The 23,999-nt window shown below is 48.7% G+C and overlaps 1 protein-coding gene across 1 annotated transcript in view; it reads left to right on the forward strand.

Annotated features, from left to right (window-relative positions):
- The first annotated feature begins 1,780 nt into the window (after positions 1 to 1,780).
- ubtfl (upstream binding transcription factor, like) overlaps positions 1,781 to 23,999 on the forward strand; it is a 34,102-nt gene continuing 11,883 nt past the window's right edge. Inside the window, exons 1-8 of the mRNA XM_079583378.1 lie at positions 1,781 to 1,837; positions 3,181 to 3,356; positions 3,668 to 3,751; positions 10,314 to 10,469; positions 10,576 to 10,640; positions 13,598 to 13,718; positions 18,176 to 18,286; positions 21,011 to 21,138. Coding sequence (XP_079439504.1) covers positions 1,795 to 1,837; positions 3,181 to 3,356; positions 3,668 to 3,751; positions 10,314 to 10,469; positions 10,576 to 10,640; positions 13,598 to 13,718; positions 18,176 to 18,286; positions 21,011 to 21,138 — 884 coding nt within the window. The 5' untranslated portion in view covers positions 1,781 to 1,794. The remainder of the gene's footprint in view (positions 1,838 to 3,180; positions 3,357 to 3,667; positions 3,752 to 10,313; positions 10,470 to 10,575; positions 10,641 to 13,597; positions 13,719 to 18,175; positions 18,287 to 21,010; positions 21,139 to 23,999) is intronic.

Consider the following 23,999-nt stretch of genomic DNA (forward strand, 5'->3'; position numbering starts at 1 on the left):
GTGAGAATAGTAATAAACATCTCCTTTTGCTTCTTCACGTCTTACTCAGGCCGACTGGATCTAACGTGCTTGTAACTGCAGCCACTTGTCTTGTAGTGACTAATATGTTACAGTGTTTTGTGTAATTACATGTTATGTTCCGTGTTACTTGTGTAACGTGTGACCACAGCACTGCTCACAGTTCACGTGTTCCATCAGCAGGGGGCGCAAACACACAGAGACATGTCAGTCATAGTAATGTGGCCACAAACAGGGCTTTGCTTCTGTAACAGATCATCATTTTATTAAACCGAGTCATCACAGATAACACTGGCCCATCGGTTCAGTATCAGCGTGTATTTCTACTGCACTTTACTACAACATCAGACTGAACTCCACCTGGACCGAGCACGTTTTCTACAGTTTGGCTTTAACCAAATCTAAAAGCTCCTCGGAAAAGCAGCAAAAGAGCAACAAGAACGTAGCAAAAACCCATGATCCGTGTAGATCCGTGTAGATCCGTGTAGATCCGTGTAGATCCGTGTAGATCCGTGTAGGTCCGTGTAGATCCGTGTAGATCCGTGTAGATCCGTGTAGGTCCGTGTAGGTCCGTGTAGATCCGTGTAGGTCCGTGTAGGTCCGTGTAGATCCGTGTAGGTCCGTGTAGATCCGTGTAGATCCGTGTAGATCCGTGTAGATCCGTGTAGATCCGTGTAGATCCGTGTAGATCCGTGTAGATCCGTGTAGATCCGTGTAGGTCCGTGTAGATCCGTGTAGATCCGTGTAGATCCGTGTAGATCCGTGTAGGTCCGTGTAGATCCGTGTAGGTCCGTGTAGATCCGTGTAGGTCCGTGTAGATCCGTGTAGGTCCGTGTAGATCCGTGTAGGTCCGTGTAGATCCGTGTAGATCCGTGTAGATCCGTGTAGATCCGTGTAGGTCCGTGTAGATCCGTGTAGATCCGTGTAGGTCCGTGTAGATCCGTGTAGGTCCGTGTAGATCCGTGTAGGTCCGTGTAGATCCGTGTAGGTCCGTGTAGGTCCGTGTAGGTCCGTGTAGGCTGAGGGTTAAGAGGATAACGTTTTAAACAGTCAGTGATAGTGGGAAATAGTGTCTCATGATCTTTCAGGATCATGTGGGATCTGTCGGTCTGGTGATTTTGGGGGTCACAGTTTGGGAACCCCTGACTCTCACATCTGTAAAGACGCTCACGCTGTTGTTCTGTGTCAAACATAGTTTATCTTCTTTATGCCTTTATAGTATATAGTATATATAGTATATAGTATATAGTATATATAGTATATAGTATATAGTATATAGTTTAGTATATAGTATATAGTATATATAGTATATAGTATATAGTATATATAGTATATAGTATATAGTATATATAGTATATAGTATATAGTATATATAGTATATAGTATATAGTTTAGTATATAGTATATAGTATATATAGTATATAGTATATAGTATATATAGTATATAGTATATAGTATATATAGTATATAGTATATAGTATATAGTTTAGTATATAGTATATAGTATATATAGTATATAGTATATAGTATATATAGTATATAGTATATATAGTATATATAGTTATAGTTTATTACTTATCTCAGTCACATGTTTATGTTGCACGAGTGAAAAGCATAAAACTCTTCTGACTCTGTATCGCACTGACCCTCATCATGCCCCTGTGTCCAGGTGAGGGGGGCGGAGCCTGTTCTGTGTCCAGGTGAGGGGGGCGGAGCCTGTTCTGTGTCCAGGTGAGGGGGGCGGAGCCTGTTCTGTGTCCAGGTGTGGGGGTGAAGATGAACGGCAGCAGCAGCGGCGTGTCTGTGTCCGGCAGCACAGGTGAGTTTGTGACACTTTTCTCTTTATCATCAAGTGTGAGTTAATATTTAAGCAGCAAAAGCTTCATTTTGAGCAAATCTATGAATAATATAATAGAACAGATGTTATTTAAAGGGGGGTATTCTGCAAAATGGACTTTTTCAAGCTTTCCATCCTGTTATTCTGTCTCTCCCTCATTAAAAACATGGCTGAAGTGTTGCCTTGGCACATTCACGTATTTCTGAGTAATCTGTAAAAACTCTGATGGCGGCCATTTTAGGGATAGGTTTGCCTGAGTCCTCCTAGGAACGCCCCCACCTCCTGGAGACGCCTCCGAGCTTTGGTCACCAGCCGAGTAACCAACCACTGCTCCTCAGCAGAACCCCCTCCCCACTGATGCCACAGACAGCGTGTGGAGGGGGCGTGTCTAAAGGCTCAGAGGTTCTTAAAGAGACAGAGGCCGATTTCAAGACATTCATGTCAGCCATTTTGAGAGAGACATTTTATACAAGGCAGTTATTCTAATTTACTGCATTTACAGACCAACAGAAGGTTTGTCATCATTGTAGTGAGATATAGACTGGTGCTGTGGGACTGACAAAAGCAGAACACCCCCTCTTTAAAGCAGAACACCCCCTCTTTAAAGCAGAACACCCCCTCTTTAAAGCAGAACACCCCCTCTTTAAAGCAGAACACCCCCTCTTTAAAGCAGAACACCCCCTCTTTAAAGCAGAACACCCCCTCTTTAAAACAGAACACCCCCTCTTTAAAGCAGAACACGCCCTCTTTAAAGCAGAACACCCCCTCTTTAAAGCAGAACACCCCCTCTTTAAAGCAGAACACGCCCTCTTTAAAGCAGAACACGCCCTCTTTAAAGCAGAACACCCCCTCTTTAAAGCAGAACACGCCCTCTTTAAAGCAGAACACCCCCTCTTTAAAACAGAACACCCCCTCTTTAAAGCAGAACACGCCCTCTTTAAAGCAGAACACGCCCTCTTTAAAGCAGAACACGCCCTCTTTAAAGCAGAACACGCCCTCTTTAAAGCAGAACACCCCCTCTTTAAAGTGACTGTGTGGCGTTTCCTCTCTGATTTAAAGTGACTGTGTGGCGTTTCCTTTATTTAAAGTGACTGTGTGGCGTCTCCTCTCTGATTTAAAGTGACTGTGTGGCGTTTCCGTTATTTAAAGTGACTGTGTGGCGTTTCCTCTCTGATTTAAAGTGACTGTGTGGTGTCTCCTCTCTGATTTAAAGTGACTGTGTGGCGTTTCCTTTATTTAAAGTGACTCTGTGGCGTTTCCTCTCTGATTTAAAGTGACTGTGTGGCGTCTCCTCTCTGGTTTAAAGTGACTCTGTGGCGTTTCAGACGAGTGGAGCCGGGACGACTGCCTGGCGCTGCTGGAGAGGATCCGAGGGCAGCTCCCGGACGCCGACTCCATGAAGTACAAAACCACAGAGTCGCACTTCGACTGGAGCCGCGTGAGCTTCGGGCGCTTCAGCCCCGACATGTGTCGCCTGAAGTGGAGCAAAGTGTCGGGCGAGGTCAGTCACTGTCTCTGTGACGTCTCTGTGACGTCTCTGTGACGTCTCTGTTAAAGGAGTGTTAGTAAATCCTGTCTCTGTGACGTCTCTGTGACGTCTCTGTTAAAGGAGTGTTAGTAAATCCTGTCTCTGTGACGTCTCTGTGACGTCTCTGTGATGTCTCTGTGACGTCTCTGTTAAAGGAGTGTTAGTAAATCCTGTCTCTGTGATGTCTCTGTGACGTCTCTGTGATGTCTCTGTGACGTCTCTGTTAAAGGAGTGTTAGTAAATCCTGTCTCTGTGACGTCTCTGTGACGTCTCTCTCTCCGCAGGTCCGGAAGTATCGGACGATGACCGAGCTCATCATCGACGCCATCGAGTTCGTTAAAAATCCGTACAAAGGAAAGAAACTCAAGGTAACGAGGCCGGAATTAATGTGACCATTACACGTTAGCATTAGCATACGTCCGTGTTAGCATGCTGTTGCTAGCTGTGGTATGTTAGCATGCTGTTGCTAGCTGTGGTATGTTAGCATGCTGTTGCTAGCTGTGGCATGTTAGCATGCTGTTGCTAGCTGTGGTATGTTAGCATTCTGTTGCTAGCTGTGGTATGTTAGCATGCTGTTGCTAGCTGTGGTATGTTAGCATGCTGTTGCTAGCTGTGGTATGTTAGCATGCTGTTGCTAGCTGTGGCATGTTAGCATGCTGTTGCTAGCTGCGGTATGTTAGCATGCTGTTGCTAGCTGTGGTATGTTAGCATGCTGTTGCTAGCTGTGGTATGTTAGCATTCTGTTGCTAGCTGTGGCATGTTAGCATGCTGTTGCTAGCTGCGGCATGTTAGCATGCTGTTGCTAGCTGTGGCATGTTAGCATGCTGTTGCTAGCTGTGGCATGTTAGCATGCTGTTGCTAGCTGTGGCATGTTAGCATGCTGTTGCTAGCTGTGGCATGTTAGCATGCTGTTGCTAGCTGTGGCATGTTATCATGCCGTTGCTAGCTGTGGCATGTTATCATGCTGTTGCTAGCTGTGGCATGTTAGCATACTGTTGCTAGCTGTGGCATGTTAGCATTCTGTTGCTAGCTGTGGCATGTTAGCATGCTGTTGCTAGCTGTGGCATGTTAGCATGCTGTTGCTAGCTGCGGCATGTTAGCATGCTGTTGCTAGCTGCGGCATGTTAGCATGCTGTTGCTAGCTGTGGCATGTTAGCATGCTGTTGCTAGCTGTGGCATGTTAGCATGCTGTTGCTAGCTGTGGCATGTTAGCATGCTGTTGCTAGCTGTGGCATGTTAGCATACTGTTGCTAGCTGTGGCATGTTAGCATGCTGTTGCTAGCTGTGGTATGTTAGCATGCTGTTGCTAGCTGTGGCATGTTAGCATGCTGTTGCTAGCTGCGGCATGTTAGCATACTGTTGCTAGCTGTGGCATGTTAGCATGCTGTTGCTAGCTGCGGTATGTTAGCATGCTGTTGCTAGCTGTGGCATGTTAGCATGCTGTTGCTAGCTGTGGCATGTTAGCATGCTGTTGCTAGCTGTGGCATGTTAGCATGCTGTTGCTAGCTGTGGCATGTTAGCATGCTGTTGCTAGCTGTGGCATGTTGTGCAACTTTCAAAACTAGAGGTTTTACGAGGTTCAAACTAACCCATATTTACTTAGATTGAATTGGTTAAAGTTGTGTTTTTTAAAGTAGAGCCAAAACAGGTGTCGATATTTTTAGCTGATGCGCGATATTGAATTCAATGCTGGTATCGGATATCGGAGCTAGTGTTGGTATCGGATATCGGAGCTAATGCTGGTATCGGATATCGGAGCTAGTGTTGGTATCGATATCGGAGCTAATGCTGGTAATGGTAATGCTGGAAGTCTCTGAGGTCTCTGAGGTCCGTGAGGTCTCTGAGGTCTCTGAGGTCCGTGAGTCTCTGAGGTCTCTGAGGTCCGTGAGTCTCTGAGGTCTCTGAGGTCTCTGAGGTCTCTGAGGTCTCAGAGGTCTCTGAGGTCCGTGAGGTCTCTGAGGTCTCTGAGGTCCGTGAGTCTCTGAGGTCTCTGAGGTCTCTGAGGTCTCTGAGGTCTCTGAGGTCTCTGAGGTCCGTGAGTCTCTGAGGTCTCAGAGGTCTCTGAGGTCTCTGAGGTCTCAGAGGTCTCTGAGGTCTCTGAGGTTTCTGAGGTCTCTGAGGTCTCTGAGGTCCCGGTGGTCCCTGAGGTCCGTGAGGTCTCTGAGGTCTCTGAGGTCTCTGAGGTCCCTGAGGTCTCTGAGGTTTCTGAGGTCTCTGAGGTCTCTGAGGTCCCGGTGGTCCCTGAGGTCTCTGAGGTCTCTGAGGTCTCTGAGGTCTCTGAGGTCTCTGAGGTCCCGGTGGTCCCTGAGGTCTCTGAGGTCTCTGAGGTCTCTGAGGTCTCTGAGGTCTCTGAGGTCCCGGTGGTCCCTGAGGTCTCTGAGGTCTCTGAGGTCTCTGAGGTCTCTGGGGTCTCTGAGGTCTCTGAGGTCTCTGAGGTCTCTGAGGTCTCTGGGGTCTCTGGGGTCTCTGAGGTCCGTGAGGTCTCTGAGGTCTCTGAGGTCTCTGAGGTCCCTGAGGTCTCTGAGGTCTCTGGGGTCTCTGAGGTCCCTGAGGTCTCTGAGGTCTCTGAGGTCTCTGAGGTCTCTGAGGTCTCTGAGGTCCCTGAGGTCTCTGAGGTCTCTGGGGTCTCTGAGGTCCCTGAGGTCTCTGAGGTCCGTGAGGTCCGTGAGGTCTCTGAGGTCTCTGAGGTCCCTGAGGTCTCTGAGGTCCGTGAGGTCCGTGAGGTCTCTGAGGTCTCTGAGGTCTCTGAGGTCCCTGAGGTCTCTGAGGTCTCTGGGGTCTCTGAGGTCTCTGAGGTCCCTGAGGTCCGTGAGGTCTCTGAGGTCCGTGAGGTCTCTGGGGTCTCTGAGGTCTCTGAGGTCTCTGAGGTCCCTGAGGTCCGTGAGGTCCGTGAGGTCCGTGAGGTCCGTGAGGTCTCTGAGGTCCGTGAGGTCTCTGAGGTCTCTGAGGTCTCTGAGGTCTCTGAGGTCTCTGAGGTCTCTGAGGTCCGTGAGGTCTCTGAGGTCTCTGAGGTCTCTGAGGTCTCTGGGGTCTCTGAGGTCTCTGAGGTCTCTGGGGTCTCTGAGGTCTCTGAGGTCTCTGAGGTCTCTGGGGTCTCTGGGGTCTCTGAGGTCTCTGAGGTCTCTGAGGTCTCTGGGGTCTCTGAGGTCTCTGAGGTCTCTGGGGTCTCTGAGGTCTCTGAGGTCCGTGAGGTCTCTGAGGTCTCTGAGGTCTCTGAGGTCCGTGAGGTCCGTGAGGTCCGTGAGGTCTCTGAGGTCTCTGAGGTCTCTGGGGTCTCTGAGGTCTCTGAGGTCTCTGAGGTCTCTGAGGTCTCTGAGGTCTCTGGGGTCTCTGAGGTCTCTGGGGTCTCTGAGGTCTCTGAGGTCTCTGAGGTCTCTGGGGTCTCTGAGGTCTCTGAGGTCTCTGGGGTCTCTGAGGTCTCTGAGGTCTCTGAGGTCTCTGGGGTCTCTGGGGTCTCTGAGGTCTCTGGGGTCTCTGAGGTCTCTGAGGTCTCTGAGGTCTCTGAGGTCTCTGAGGTCTCTGAGGTCTCTGAGGTCTCTGGGGTCTCTGAGGTCTCTGAGGTCTCTGGGGTCTCTGGGGTCTCTGAGGTCTCTGAGGTCTCTGAGGTCCGTGAGGTCTCTGAGGTCTCTGAGGTCTCTGAGGTCTCTGAGGTCCGTGAGGTCCGTGAGGTCTCTGAGGTCTCTGAGGTCTCTGGGGTCTCTGAGGTCTCTGAGGTCTCTGGGGTCTCTGGGGTCTCTGAGGTCTCTGGGGTCTCTGAGGTCTCTGAGGTCTCTGAGGTCTCTGGGGTCTCTGAGGTCTCTGAGGTCCGTGAGGTCCGTGAGGTCCGTGAGGTCTCTGAGGTCTCTGAGGTCTCTGGGGTCTCTGAGGTCTCTGAGGTCTCTGAGGTCTCTGAGGTCTCTGAGGTCCGTGAGGTCCGTGAGGTCCGTGAGGTCTCTGAGGTCTCTGAGGTCTCTGAGGTCTCTGAGGTCTCTGAGGTCTCTGGGGTCTCTGAGGTCTCTGAGGTCTCTGAGGTCTCTGGGGTCTCTGAGGTCTCTGGGGTCTCTGAGGTCTCTGAGGTCTCTGAGGTCTCTGGGGTCTCTGAGGTCTCTGAGGTCTCTGAGGTCTCTGGGGTCTCTGAGGTCTCTGAGGTCTCTGAGGTCTCTGGGGTCTCTGAGGTCTCTGAGGTCTCTGAGGTCTCTGAGGTCTCTGAGGTCCGTGAGGTCCGTGAGGTCCCTGAGGTCTCTGGGGTCTCTGAGGTCTCTGAGGTCTCTGGGGTCTCTGAGGTCTCTGAGGTCTCTGAGGTCTCTGAGGTCTCTGAGGTCTCTGGGGTCTCTGAGGTCTCTGGGGTCTCTGAGGTCTCTGAGGTCTCTGAGGTCTCTGAGGTCTCTGGGGTCTCTGAGGTCTCTGAGGTCTCTGAGGTCTCTGAGGTCTCTGGGGTCTCTGAGGTCTCTGAGGTCTCTGAGGTCTCTGGGGTCTCTGAGGTCTCTGAGGTCTCTGAGGTCTCTGAGGTCTCTGGGGTCTCTGAGGTCTCTGAGGTCTCTGAGGTCCGTGAGGTCTCTGAGGTCTCTGGGGTCTCTGAGGTCTCTGAGGTCTCTGAGGTCTCTGGGGTCTCTGAGGTCTCTGAGGTCTCTGAGGTCTCTGAGGTCTCTGGGGTCTCTGAGGTCTCTGAGGTCTCTGAGGTCTCTGAGGTCTCTGAGGTCTCTGGGGTCTCTGAGGTCTCTGAGGTCTCTGAGGTCCGTGAGGTCCGTGAGGTCCCTGAGGTCTCTGGGGTCTCTGGGGTCTCTGAGGTCTCTGAGGTCTCTGGGGTCTCTGAGGTCTCTGAGGTCTCTGAGGTCCGTGAGGTCCGTGAGGTCCGTGAGGTCTCTGAGGTCCGTGAGGTCTCTGAGGTCCGTGAGGTCCGTGAGGTCTCTGAGGTCCGTGAGGTCTCTGAGGTCCGTGAGGTCTCTGAGGTCTCTGAGGTCTCTGGGGTCTCTGGGGTCTCTGGGGTCTCTGAGGTCTCTGAGGTCCCTGAGGTCCGTGAGGTCTCTGAGGTCCGTGAGGTCTCTGAGGTCCGTGAGGTCCGTGAGGTCTCTGAGGTCCGTGAGGTCTCTGAGGTCTCTGGGGTCTCTGGGGTCTCTGAGGTCTCTGAGGTCTCTGAGGTCCGTGAGGTCCGTGAGGTCCGTGAGGTCCGTGAGGTCTCTGAGGTCTCTGAGGTCTCTGAGGTCCGTGAGGTCTCTGAGGTCTCTGAGGTCTCTGAGGTCTCTGAGGTCCGTGAGGTCTCTGAGGTCCGTGAGGTCTCTGAGGTCTCTGAGGTCTCTGAGGTCCGTGAGGTCTCTGAGGTCTCTGAGGTCTCTGAGGTCCGTGAGGTCTCTGAGGTCTCTGAGGTCCGTGAGTCTCTGAGGTCTCTGAGGTCCGTGAGGTCTCTGAGGTCTCTGAGGTCCGTGAGGTCTCTGAGGTCTCTGAGGTCTCTGAGGTCTCTGAGGTCCGTGAGGTCTCTGAGGTCTCTGAGGTCCGTGAGGTCTCTGAGGTCTCTGAGGTCCGTGAGTCTCTGAGGTCTCTGAGGTCCGTGAGGTCTCTGAGGTCTCTGAGGTCAGTGAGGTCTCTGAGGTCTCTGAGGTCTCTGAGGTCTCTGAGGTCCGTGAGGTCTCTGAGGTCTCTGAGGTCTCTGAGGTCTCTGAGGTCTCTGAGGTCCGTGAGGTCTCTGAGGTCTCTGAGGTCTCTGAGGTCCGTGAGGTCTCTGAGGTCTCTGAGGTCTCTGAGGTCTCTGAGGTCTCTGAGGTCCGTGAGGTCCGTGAGGTCTCTGAGGTCTCTGAGGTCTCTGAGGTCTCTGAGGTCTCTGAGGTCCGTGAGGTCTCTGAGGTCTCTGAGGTCTCTGAGGTCCGTGAGGTCCGTGAGGTCTCTGAGGTCTCTGAGGACCCGGTGGTCCGTGAGGTCCGTGAGGTCCGTGAGGTCTCTGAGGTCTCTGAGGTCTCTGAGGTCTCTGAGGTCTCTGAGGTCTCTGAGGTCCGTGAGGTCCGTGAGGTCCGTGAGGTCTCTGAGGTCTCTGAGGTCTCTGAGGTCTCTGAGGTCTCTGAGGTCCGTGAGGTCTCTGAGGTCTCTGAGGACCCGGTGGTCCGTGAGGTCCGTGAGGTCCGTGAGGTCTCTGAGGTCTCTGAGGTCTCTGGGGTCTCTGAGGTCCGTGAGGTCTCTGAGGTCTCTGAGGTCTCTGAGGTCTCAGAGGACCCGGTGGTCCGTGAGGTCTCTGAGGTCTGTGAGGTCTGTGAGGTCCGTTAGGTCCGTGAGGTCCGTGAGGTCCGTGAGGTCCGTGAGGTCTCTGGGGTCCCTGAGGTCTCTGAGGTCCGTGAGGTCTCTGAGGTCTCTGAGGTCTCTGAGGTCTCTGAGGTCTCTGAGGTCTCAGAGGACCCGGTGGTCCGTGAGGTCTCTGAGGTCCGTGAGGTCCGTGAGGTCCGTGAGGTCTCTGAGGTCCCGGTGGTCCGTGAGGTCCGTGAGGTCCGTGAGGTCCGTGAGGTCTCTGAGGTCAGTGAGGTCTCTGAGGTCTCAGAGGTCTCTGAGGTCTCTGAGGTCTCTGGGGTCTCTGGGGTCTCTGAGGTCTCTGAGGTCTCTGAGGTCTCTGAGGTCTCTGAGGTCCGTGAGGTCTCTGAGGTCCGTGAGGTCTCTGAGGTCTCTGAGGTCCGTGAGGTCCGTGAGGTCCGTGAGGTCCGTGAGGTCCGTGAGGTCCGTGAGGTCTCTGAGGTCAGTGAGGTCTCTGAGGTCTCAGAGGTCTCTGAGGTCTCTGAGGTCTCTGAGGTCTCTGAGGTCTCTGGGGTCTCTGAGGTCCGTGAGGTCCGTGAGGTCCGTGAGGTCCGTGAGGTCTCTGAGGTCTCTGAGGTCTCTGAGGACCCGGTGGTCCGTGAGGTCTCTGAGGTCCGTGAGGTCCGTGAGGTCCGTGAGGTCCGTGAGGTCCTGCTCTAACCCTGTCCCGTCTCTTTCCAGACTCACCCGGACTTCCCGAAAAAGCCTCTGACTCCGTATTTCCGCTTCTTTATGGAGAAACGAGCGAAATACGCGAAGATCCACCCGGAGATGAGCAACTTAGACCTGACCAAGATCCTGAGCAAGAAGTACAAGGAGCTGCCGGAGAAGAAGAAGGTGAGTCTGGACCTTCATGAAGATGTTCTGCACACGGACTCAGACCTGAGGACGGTTTAGCTGAAGGTCACAGGTTTTAGTCTCTGACTCCTGCCTGGTGTTTCAGCAAAAGTACATCACGGAGTTCCAGAGGGAGAAGGAGGAGTTCGAGAAGAACATGACACGCTTCAAGTGAGTCTGAGCTTCACCACCTTCACCACCTGCACCACCTGCACCACCTTCACCACCTTCACCACCTTCACCACCTTCACCACCTTCATCACCTTCACCACCTTCACCACCTTCACCACCTTCACCACCTTCATCACCTTCACCACCTTCACCACCTTCACCACCTTCATCACCTTCACCACCTTCACCACCTTCACCACCTTCATCACCTTCACCACCTTCATCACCTTCACCACCTTCACCACCTTCATCACCTTCACCACCTTCATCACCTTCACCACCTTCATCACCTTCACCACCTTCACCACCTTCACCACCTTCATCACCTTCACCACCTTCACCACCTTCATCACCTTCACCACCTTCATCACCTTCACCACCTTCACCACCTTCACCACCTTCACCACCTTCACCACCTTCACCACCTTCACCACCTTCACCACCTTCACCACCTTCACCACCTTCACCACCTTCACCACCTTCACCACCTTCACCACCTTCACCTTCACCACCTTCACCACCTTCACCACCTTCATCACCTTCACCACCTTCACCACCTTCACCACCTTCACCTTCACCACCTTCACCTTCACCACCTTCACCACCTTCACCACCTTCACCACCTTCACCACCTTCACCACCTTCACCACCTTCACCACCTTCACCACCTTCACCACCTTCACCACCTTCACCACCTTCATCACCTTCACCACCTTCACCACCTTCACCACCTTCACCACCTTCACCTTCACCACCTTCACCACCTTCACCACCTTCACCACCTTCACCTTCACCACCTTCACCACCTTCACCACCTTCACCTTCACCACCTTCACCTTCATCACCTTCACCACCTTCACCTTCACCACCTTCACCACCTTCACCACCTTCACCACCTTCACCACCTTCACCACCTTCACCACCTTCACCACCTTCACCTTCACCACCTTCACCTTCACCACCTTCACCACCTTCACCACCTTCACCACCTTCACCACCTTCACCACCTTCACCACCTTCACCTTCACCACCTTCACCTTCACCACCTTCACCACCTTCACCACCTTCACCACCTTCACCACCTTCACCACCTTCACCACCTTCACCACCTTCACCACCTTCACCACCTTCACCACCTTCACCACCTTCACCTTCACCACCTTCACCACCTTCACCACCTTCACCACCTTCACCACCTTCACCACCTTCACCACCTTCACCACCTTCACCACCTTCACCACCTTCACCACCTTCACCTTCACCACCTTCACCTTCACCACCTTCACCACCTTCACCACCTTCACCTTCACCACCTTCACCACCTTCACCTTCACCACCTTCACCACCTTCACCACCTTCACCACCTTCACCTTCACCACCTTCACCACCTTCACCACCTTCACCACCTTCACCACCTTCACCACCTTCACCACCTTCACCTTCACCACCTTCACCACCTTCACCACCTTCACCACCTTCACCACCTTCACCACCTTCACCACCTTCACCTTCACCACCTTCACCACCTTCACCACCTTCACCACCTTCACCACCTTCACCTTCACCACCTTCACCACCTTCACCACCTTCACCACCTTCACCACCTTCACCTTCACCACCTTCACCACCTTCACCACCTTCACCACCTTCACCACCTTCACCACCTTCACCACCTTCACCACCTTCACCTTCACCACCTTCACCTTCACCACCTTCACCACCTTCACCACCTTCACCACCTTCACCACCTTCACCACCTTCACCACCTTCACCTTCACCACCTTCACCACCTTCACCACCTTCACCACCTTCACCACCTTCACCTTCACCACCTTCACCACCTTCACCACCTTCACCACCTTCACCACCTTCACCACCTTCACCTTCACCACCTTCACCACCTTCACCACCTTCACCACCTTCACCACCTTCACCACCTTTACCACCTTCACCACCTTCACCTTCACCACCTTCACCACCTTTACCACCTTTACCACCTTCACCACCTTCACCACCTGCACCACCTTCACCACCTTCACCACCTTCACCACCTTCACCTTCACCACCTTCACCACCTTCACCACCTTCACCACCTTCACCACCTTCACCACCTTTACCTTCACCACCTTCACCACCTTCACCTTCACCACCTTCACCACCTTCACCACCTTCACCTTCACCACCTTCACCACCTTCACCACCTTCACCACCTTCACCTTCACCACCTTCACCTTCACCACCTTCACCACCTTCACCTTCACCACCTTCACCTTCACCACCTTCACCACCTTCACCACCTTCACCACCTTCACCACCTTCACCACCTTCACCACCTTCACCACCTTCACCACCTTCACCTTCACCACCTTCACCACCTTCACCACCTTCACCACCTTCATCACCTTCACCACCTTCACCACCTTCACCACCTTCACCTTCACCACCTTCACCTTCACCACCTTCACCACCTTCACCACCTTCACCACCTTCACCACCTTCACCACCTTTACCACCTGCACCACCTTCACCACCTTCACCACCTTCACCTTCACCACCTTCACCACCTTCACCACCTTCACCACCTTCACCACCTTCACCACCTTCACCACCTTCACCACCTTTACCACCTGCACCACCTTCACCACCTTCACCACCTTCACCTTCACCACCTTCACCACCTTCACCACCTTCACCACCTTCACCACCTTCACCACCTTCACCACCTTCACCACCTTCACCTTCTCTTTGACCTTCGTATCGGCTTTACCCAAATCTAAAAGGTCACGGCCACCCCTTTTTAAGAAGTTTATATATTTAATCATGAAATCCGCTTCACACTGGCCTTAAATCTAAGTTTCTGAGTCTTTAAAGGCGTCAGAGCTTCTGCTGTATCAATTTATAAAAGTATAAGTATCAACTTATAAAAGTATAAGTATAAATACTGCAGTACTTTTCAGGGAGGAGCACCCGGAGCTGATGGAAGAGCGGAAAAAGTCTGAGCTCCCGGAGAAACCGAAGACTCCACAACAGCTGTGGTACAACCACGAGAAGAAGAGCTACTGCAAACTGCACCCTCAGGTACTACTACTGCAAATACTACAAATACTACTACTATAAAGTACTGTAACCACGAGAAGAAGAGCTACTGCAAACTGCACCCTCAGGTACTACTACTGCAAATACTACAAATACTACTACTATAAAGTACTGTAACCACGAGAAGAAGAGCTACTGCAAACTGCACCCTCAGGTACTACTACTGCAAATACTACAAATACTACTGCTATAAAGTACTGTAACCACGAGAAGAAGAGCTACTGCAAACTGCACCCTCAGGTACTACTACTACAAATACTACAAATACTACTACTATAAAGTACTGTAACCACGAGAAGAAGAGCTACTGCAAACTGCACCCTCAGGTACTACTACTGCAAATACTACAAATACTACTACTATAAAGTACTGTAACCACGAGAAGAAGAGCTACTGCAAACTGCACCCTCAGGTACTACTACTGCAAATACTACAAATACTACTACTATAAAGTACTGTAACCACGAGAAGAAGAGCTACTGCAAACTGCACCCTCAGGTACTACTACTGCGAATACTACAAATACTACTACTATAAAGTACTGTAACCACGAGAAGAAGAGCTACTGCAAACTGCACCCTCAGGTACTACTACTGCAAATACTACAAATACTACTACTATAAAGTACTGTAACCACGAGAAGAAGAGCTACTGCAAACTGCACCCTCAGGTACTACTACTACAAATACTACAAATACTACTACTATAAAGTACTGTAACCACGAGAAGAAGAGCTACTGCAAACTGCACCCTCAGGTACTACTACTGCAAATACTACAAATACTACTACTATAAAGTACTGTAACCACGAGAAGAAGAGCTACTGCAAACTGCACCCTCAGGTACTACTACTGCAAATACTACAAATACTACTACTATAAAGTACTGTAACCACGAGAAGAAGAGCTACTGCAAACTGCACCCTCAGGTACTAGTACTGCAAATACTGCAAATACTACAACTATAAAGTACTGTAACCACGAGAAGAAGAGCTACTGCAAACTGCACCCTCAGGTACTACTACTGCAAATACTACAAATACTACTACTATAAAGTACTGTAACCACGAGAAGAAGAGCTACTGCAAACTGCACCCTCAGGTACTAGTACTGCAAATACTGCAAATACTACAACTATAAAGTACTGTAACCACGAGAAGAAGAGCTACTGCAAACTGCACCCTCAGGTACTAGTACTACAAATATATAAAATACTGTATATAAAGCTGATTCAGAAAAATCCCTGTAGATTTGGGCTTAAACCGTGAAGTGTTCTGTGTACTGTGTGTACTTGTACTGCAGTATCTGTGTCCTGTGTGTACTTGTACTGCAGTATCTGTGTCCTGTGTGTACTTGTACTGCAGTATTTGTGTCCTGTGTGTACTTGTACTGCAGTATCTGTGTCCTGTGTGTACTTGTACTGCAGTATCTGTGTCCTGTGTGTACTTGTACTGCAGTATCGGTGTCCTGTGTGTACTTGTACTGCAGTATCTGTGTCCTGTGTGTACTTGTACTGCAGTATCTGTGTACTGTGTGTACTTGTACTGCAGTATTTGTGTCCTGTGTGTACTTGTACTGCAGTATGTGTGTCCTGTGTGTACTTGTACTGCAGTATGTGTGTCCTGTGTGTACTTGTACTGCAGTATCTGTGTCCTGTGTGTACTTGTACTGCAGTATGTGTGTCCTGTGTGTACTTGTACTGCAGTATCTGTGTCCTGTGTGTACTTGTACTGCAGTATCTGTGTACTGTGTGTACTTGTACTGCAGTATTTGTGTCCTGTGTGTACTTGTACTGCAGTATTTGTGTCCTGTGTGTACTTGTACTGCAGTATCTGTGTCCTGTGTGTACTTGTACTGCAGTATTTGTGTCCTGTGTGTACTTGTACTGCAGTATCTGTGTCCTGTACTTGTACTGCAGTATTTGTGTCCTGTGTGTACTTGTACTGCAGTATTTGTGTACTGTGTGTACTTGTACTGCAGTATGTGTGTACTGTGTGTACTTGTACTGCAGTATGTGTGTACTGTGTGTACTTGTACTGCAGTATGTGTGTACTGTGTGTACTTGTACTGCAGTATTTGTGTACTGTGTGTACTTGTACTGCAGTATTTGTGTCCTGTGTGTACTTGTACTGCAGTATCTGTGTCCTGTACTTGTACTGCAGTATTTGTGTCCTGTGTGTACTTGTACTGCAGTATTTGTGTACTGTGTGTACTTGTACTGCAGTATTTGTGTACTGTGTGTACTTGTACTGCAGTATGTGTGTCCTGTGTGTACTTGTACTGCAGTATTTGTGTCCTGTGTGTACTTGTACTGCAGTATTTGTGTCCTGTGTGTACTTGTACTGCAGTATCTGTGTCCTGTGTGTACTTGTACTGCAGTATTTGTGTCCTGTGTGTACTTGTACTGCAGTATCTGTGTCCTGTACTTGTACTGCAGTATGTGTGTACTGTGTGTACTTGTACTGCAGTATTTGTGTCCTGTGTGTACTTGTACTGCAGTATTTGTGTCCTGTGTGTACTTGTACTGCAGTATCTGTGTCCTGTGTGTACTTGTACTGCAGTATGTGTGTACTTGTACTGCAGTATTTGTGTCCTGTGTGTACTTGTACTGCAGTATCTGTGTCCTGTGTGTACTTGTACTGCAGTATCTGTGTCCTGTGTGTACTTGTACTGCAGTATCTGTGTCCTGTGTGTACTTGTACTGCAGTATCTGTGTCCTGTGTGTACTTGTACTGCAGTATTTGTGTCCTGTGTGTACTTGTACTGCAGTATCTGTGTCCTGTGTGTACTTGTACTGCAGTATCTGTGTCCTGTGTGTACTTGTACTGCAGTATGTGTGTCCTGTGTGTACTTGTACTGCAGTATCTGTGTCCTGTACTTGTACTGCAGTATGTGTGTACTGTGTGTACTTGTACTGCAGTATTTGTGTCCTGTGTGTACTTGTACTGCAGTATCTGTGTCCTGTGTGTACTTGTACTGCAGTATTTGTGTCCTGTGTGTACTTGTACTGCAGTATCTGTGTCCTGTGTGTACTTGTACTGCAGTATTTGTGTCCTGTGTGTACTTGTACTGCAGTATTTGTGTCCTGTACTTGTACTGCAGTATTTGTGTCCTGTGTGTACTTGTACTGCAGTATCTGTGTCCTGTACTTGTACTGCAGTATTTGTGTCCTGTGTGTACTTGTACTGCAGTATCTGTGTCCTGTGTGTACTTGTACTGCAGTATCTGTGTCCTGTGTGTACTTGTACTGCAGTATGTGTGTCCTGTGTGTACTTGTACTGCAGTATCTGTGTCCTGTGTGTACTTGTACTGCAGTATTTGTGTCCTGTGTGTACTTGTACTGCAGTATCTGTGTCCTGTGTGTACTTGTACTGCAGTATCTGTGTCCTGTGTGTACTTGTACTGCAGTATGTGTGTCCTGTGTGTACTTGTACTGCAGTATCTGTGTCCTGTGTGTACTTGTACTGCAGTATTTGTGTCCTGTGTGTACTTGTACTGCAGTATGTGTGTCCTGTGTGTACTTGTACTGCAGTATTTGTGTCCTGTGTGTACTTGTACTGCAGTATTTGTGTACTCTTGTCCAGGTGAGTCAGAAGGAGCTGAAGGAGGCTCTGCGCAGACAGTATCTGTGTCCTGTGTGTACTTGTACTGCAGTATTTGTGTCCTGTGTGTACTTGTACTGCAGTATGTGTGTCCTGTGTGTACTTGTACTGCAGTATCTGTGTCCTGTGTGTACTTGTACTGCAGTATCTGTGTCCTGTGTGTACTTGTACTGCAGTATCTGTGTACTGTGTGTACTTGTACTGCAGTATCTGTGTACTGTGTGTACTTGTACTGCAGTATCTGTGTACTGTGTGCAGGTGAGTCAGAAGGAGCTGAAGGAGGCTCTGCGCAGACAGTATCTGTGTCCTGTGTGTACTTGTATTGCAGTATCTGTGTCCTGTGTGTACTTGTACTGCAGTATTTGTGTCCTGTGTGTACTTGTACTGCAGTATCTGTGTCCTGTGTGTACTTGTACTGCAGTATCTGTGTACTGTGTCCAGGTGAGTCAGAAGGAGCTGAAGGAGGCTCTGCGCAGACAGTATCTGTGTCCTGTGTGTACTTGTACTGCAGTATGTGTGTCCTGTGTGTACTTGTACTGCAGTATCTGTGTCCTGTGTGTACTTGTACTGCAGTATCTGTGTACTGTGTCCAGGTGAGTCAGAAGGAGCTGAAGGAGGCTCTGCGCAGACAGTATCTGTGTCCTGTGTGTACTTGTACTGCAGTATTTGTGTCCTGTGTGTACTTGTACTGCAGTGTCTGTGTCCTGTGTGTACTTGTACTGCAGTATTTGTGTCCTGTGTGTACTTGTACTGCAGTATGTGTGTCCTGTGTGTACTTGTACTGCAGTATCTGTGTCCTGTGTGTACTTGTACTGCAGTATTTGTGTACTGTGTCCAGGTGAGTCAGAAGGAGCTGAAGGAGGCTCTGCGCAGACAGTGGTCTCAGCTCTCAGACAAACGCAGACTCAAGTGGATCAGCAAAGCCCTGGAGCTGCAGAAGGACTACGAGGTACAAATACTACTACTATTACTATTACTACTATTACTACTGCACACAGCAAAGTGTTTTCTACTTTAAAACAGTTTATTTGGAGTTTTTAACACATGACCAATATTTATGTGACCTGGGACAGAGATAAAACCCTGGGAATGAACCGAGAAAACAAAGAAATGATCTGACCCTGAAAAAGTAATAAACCTTTACTGTTTCAGCAAATAAAGACTGATCTGGATCTGATTATATTACACATGTTCCAGGGCAGCATGAGGGCTTAAAGGAATAGGCCAGCGTTTTTCCATACTGAGATATGTTCTTACCTAACCTTAGCAGAGTTAATATATCCCCGTCTGGTCTTTGTCCGTGCGCTCACACATACGCAGCCTCTCCCACATGTCACATAGCTCCAAAAAAGCTCACGATAGAAGCTACCAAGCTCTTCCACGTGTTCCCTATTTAAATAAAGTTACGTCAAGTGTTTTCATGCCAAGTATATTTACACAAAAAGGGGACTATATTGTGAGGCGTAATGATACAGGAGCAGTAACTCCTAAAGACTTCCCCGCTCACTTCCGTCAGTAGAAGCTGCGTGACTTGTACAGAGCCTTTTACAACAAGCAGAAAATATATTTTGGGAAAGTGCTGCACATTCCTACCTCATGGTGGAGCTCCTGAGTCCTGTGTCGTTGTAAATCTGTGAAACATTACTACACTATATACTTTCTGCTTGTTATCACAGCCCAGCACGATGCACGTAAAAGGCATCGTTCACAAGTTATCCAGGTTCTTCAACTGTTCTGCTGCTCTACAAGTCACGCAGCTTCTACTGACGGAAGTGAGCGGGGAAGTCTTTACGAGTTACTGCTCCTGTATCATTACGCCTCACAATATAGTTCCCCTTTTTATCTGCTTATAAAATCCACATGTTACATTTCTGTGTAAATATACTTGGCATGAAAACACTTCACGTAACTTTATTTAAATAGGGAACACGTGGAAGAGCTTGGTAGCTTCTATCGTGAGCTTTTTTGGAGCTATGTGACATGTGGGAGAGGCTGCGTATGTGTGAGCGCACGGACAAAGACCAGACGGGGATATATTAACTCCACTAAGGTTAGGTAAGAGCATATCTCAGTATGTAAAAACGCTGGCCTGTTCCTTTAAATAAAGACCTGATCTGATTATATTACACATGTTCCAGGGCAGTATGAGGGCTTAAATAAAGACATGATCTGATTATATTACACATGTTCCAGGGCAGCATGAGGGCTTAAATAAAGACATGATCTGATTATATTACACATGTTCCAGGGCAGTATGAGGGCTTAAATAAAGACATGATTATATTACACATGTTCCAGGGCAGTATGAGGGCTTAAATAAAGACATGATCTGATTATATTACACATGTTCCAGGGCAGTATGAGGGCTTAAATAAAGACATGATTATATTACACATGTTCCAGGGCAGTATGAGGGCTTAAATAAAGACATGATCTGATTATATTACACATGTTCCAGGGCAGTATGAGGGCTTAAATAAAGACATGATCTGATTATATTACACATGTTCCAGGGCAGTATGAGGGCTTAAATAAAGACATGATTATATTACACATGTTCCAGGGCAGTATGAGGGCTTAAATAAAGACATGATTATATTACACATGTTCCAGGGCAGTATGAGGGCTTAAATAAAGACATGATCTGATTATATTACACATGTTCCAGGGCAGTATGAGGGCTTAAATAAAGACATGATCTGATTATATTACACATGTTCCAGGGCAGTATGAGGGCTTAAATAAAGACATGATGTGATTATATTACACATGTTCCAGGGCAGCATGAGGGCTTAAATAAACACATGATTATATTACACATGTTCCAGGGCAGTATGAGGGCTTAAATAAAGACATGATTATATTACACATGTTCCAGGGCAGCATGAGGGCTTAAATAAAGACATGATCTGATTATATTACACATGTTCCAGGGCAGCATGAGGGCTTAAATAAACACATGATTATATTACACATGTTCCAGGGCAGTATGAGGGCTTAAATAAAGACATGATTATATTACACATGTTCCAGGGCAGTATGAGGGCTTAAATAAAGACATGATCTGATTATATTACACATGTTCCAGGGCAGTATGAGGGCTTAAATAAAGACATGATCTGATTATATTACACATGTTCCAGGGCAGTATGAGGGCTTAAATAAAGACATGATCTGATTATATTACACATGTTCCAGGGCAGTATGAGGGCTTAAATAAAGACATGATTATATTACACATGTTCCAGGGCAGCATGAGGGCTTAAATAAAGACATGATGTGATTATATTACACATGTTCCAGGGCAGCATGAGGGCTTAAATAAACACATGATTATATTACACATGTTCCAGGGCAGTATGAGGGCTTAAATAAAGACATGATTATATTACACATGTTCCAGGGCAGCATGAGGGCTTAAATAAAGGCATGATCTGATTATATTACACATGTTCCAGGGCAGTATGAGGGCTTAAATAAAGACATGATCTGATTATATTACACATGTTCCAGGGCAGCATGAGGGCTTAAATAAAGACATGATCTGATTGTATTACACATGTTCCAGGGCAGTATGAGGGCTTAAATAAAGACATGATCTGATTATATTACACATGTTCCAGGGCAGCATGAGGGCTTAAATAAACACATGATTATATTACACATGTTCCAGGGCAGTATGAGGGCGTACCACGCGGCGCACCCGGACCTCAGCGCCGATGACCACGTGCGCTCCGTCCTCACCAAAGCAGAACGACAACTCAAGGACAAGTTCGACGGACGACCCACCAAACCTCCGCCGTAAGTCACATGACCAAACCTCCGTAAGTCACATGACCAAACCTCCGTAAGTCACATGACCAAACCACCGTGAGTCACATGACCAAACCGCCGCCGTAAGTCACATGACCAAACCACCACAAGTCACATGACCAAACCACCGTGAGTCACATGACCAAACCCCCGCCGTAAGTCACATGACCAAACCTCCGCCGTAAGTCACACTTTTGTCCGATCTTATAACCACAAAAGTCACAAACCTCCTTTTCTTTATGAAACTCTAAATCTTTTGATTAACCCTCTCGTCTTAAACAGGACTTTGTGAAAACATAGTATTTTTTGGAGACAAAATGTCAGTTTTTCTGGTCCCGAAGAGTCAATCTGCTGTGGCTTCAATGCGCCTTTGTGTCTTTGTTCTTCCATCTCACTGACCGTTCATGTTTCACCCTCCATGTTTTCACCCTCCATGTTTCACCCTCCATGTTTCACCCTCCATGTGTTCACCCTCCATGTTTCACCCTCCATGTTTCACCCTCCATGTTTCACCCTCCATGTGTTCACCCTCCATGTTTCACCCTCCATGTTTCACCCTCCATGTTTTACCCTCCATGTTTCACCCTCCATGTTTCACCCTCCATGTTTCACCCTCCATGTTTCACCCTCCATGTTTTACCCTCCATGTTTCACCCTCCATGTTTCACCCTCCATGTTTCACCCTCCATGTTTCACCCTCCATGTTTTACCCTCCATGTGTTCACCCTCCATGTGTTCACCCTCCATGTTTTACCCTCCATGTTTTCACCCTCCATGTTTTACCCTCCATGTTTTACCCTCCATGTTTCACCCTCCATGTTTCACCCTCCATGTTTCACCCTCCATGTTTTACCCTCCATGTTTTACCCTCCATGTTTTACCCTCCATGTGTTCACCCTCCATGTGTTCACCCTCCATGTTTCACCCTCCATGTTTTCACCCTCCATGTTTCACCCTCCATGTTTTTACCCTCCATGTTTTCACCCTCCATGTTTTACCCTCCATGTTTCACCCTCCATGTTTCACCCTCCATGTTTCACCCTCCATGTTTTACCCTCCATGTTTCACCCTCCATGTTTTACCCTCCATGTTTCACCCTCCATGTTTCACCCTCCATGTTTCACCCTCCATGTGTTCACCCTCCATGTTTTCACCCTCCATGTTTCACCCTCCATGTTTCACCCTCCATGTTTTCACCCTCCATGTTTCACCCTCCATGTTTTCACCCTCCATGTTTCACCCTCCATGTTTTCACCCTCCATGTTTCACCCTCCATGTTTCACCCTCCATGTTTCACCCTCCATGTTTCACCCTCCATGTTTCACCCTCCATGTGTTCACCCTCCATGTTTTTACCCTCCATGTTTCACCCTCCATGTTTCACCCTCCATGTTTCACCCTCCATGTTTTCACCCTCCATGTTTCACCCTCCATGTTTCACCCTCCATGTTTCACCCTCCATGTTTCACCCTCCATGTTTCACCCTCCATGTTTTACCCTCCATGTGTTCACCCTCCATGTGTTCACCCTCCATGTTTCACCCTCCATGTTTTCACCCTCCATGTTTCACCCTCCATGTTTTTACCCTCCATGTTTTCACCCTCCATGTTTTACCCTCCATGTTTCACCCTCCATGTTTCACCCTCCATGTTTCACCCTCCATGTTTTACCCTCCATGTTTCACCCTCCATGTTTTACCCTCCATGTTTCACCCTCCATGTTTCACCCTCCATGTTTCACCCTCCATGTGTTCACCCTCCATGTTTTCACCCTCCATGTTTCACCCTCCATGTTTCACCCTCCATGTTTTCACCCTCCATGTTTCACCCTCCATGTTTTCACCCTCCATGTTTCACCCTCCATGTTTTCACCCTCCATGTTTCACCCTCCATGTTTCACCCTCCATGTTTCACCCTCCATGTTTTCACCCTCCATGTTTCACCCTCCATGTTTTCACCCTCCATGTTTCACCCTCCATGTTTTCACCCTCCATGTTTCACCCTCCATGTTTCACCCTCCATGTTTCACCCTCCATGTTTCACCCTCCATGTTTCACCCTCCATGTGTTCACCCTCCATGTTTTTACCCTCCATGTTTCACCCTCCATGTTTCACCCTCCATGTTTCACCCTCCATGTTTTCACCCTCCATGTTTCACCCTCCATGTTTCACCCTCCATGTTTCACCCTCCATGTTTCACCCTCCATGTTTCACCCTCCATGTTTTACCCTTTATGTTTTCACCCTCCATGTTTCACCCTCCATGTTTTCACCCTCCATGTGTTCACCCTCCATGTTTTCACCCTCCATGTTTCACCCTCCATGTTTTCACCCTCCATGTTTCACCCTCCATGTTTCACCCTCCATGTGTTCACCCTCCATGTTTTCACCCTCCATGTTTCACCCTCCATGTTTCACCCTCCATGTTTTACCCTCCATGTTTCACCCTCCATGTTTCACCCTCCATGTTTTTACCCTCCATGTTTCACCCTCCATGTTTCACCCTCCATGTTTTTACCCTCCATGTTTCACCCTCCATGTTTCACCCTCCATGTTTTCACCCTCCATGTGTTCACCCTCCATGTTTTCACCCTCCATGTTTCACCCTCCATGTTTTCACCCTCCATGTTTCACCCTCCATGTTTCACCCTCCATGTGTTCACCCTCCATGTTTTCACCCTCCATGTTTCACCCTCCATGTTTCACCCTCCATGTTTTACCCTCCATGTTTCACCCTCCATGTTTCACCCTCCATGTTTTTACCCTCCATGTTTCACCCTCCATGTTTCACCCTCCATGTTTTTACCCTCCATGTTTCACCCTCCATGTTTCACCCTCCATGTTTTCACCCT

This window comes from Gobius niger (assembly GCF_951799975.1).
Source record: "Gobius niger genome assembly, contig: SCAFFOLD_50, whole genome shotgun sequence".
Lineage (NCBI taxonomy): Eukaryota > Metazoa > Chordata > Actinopteri > Gobiiformes > Gobiidae > Gobius > Gobius niger.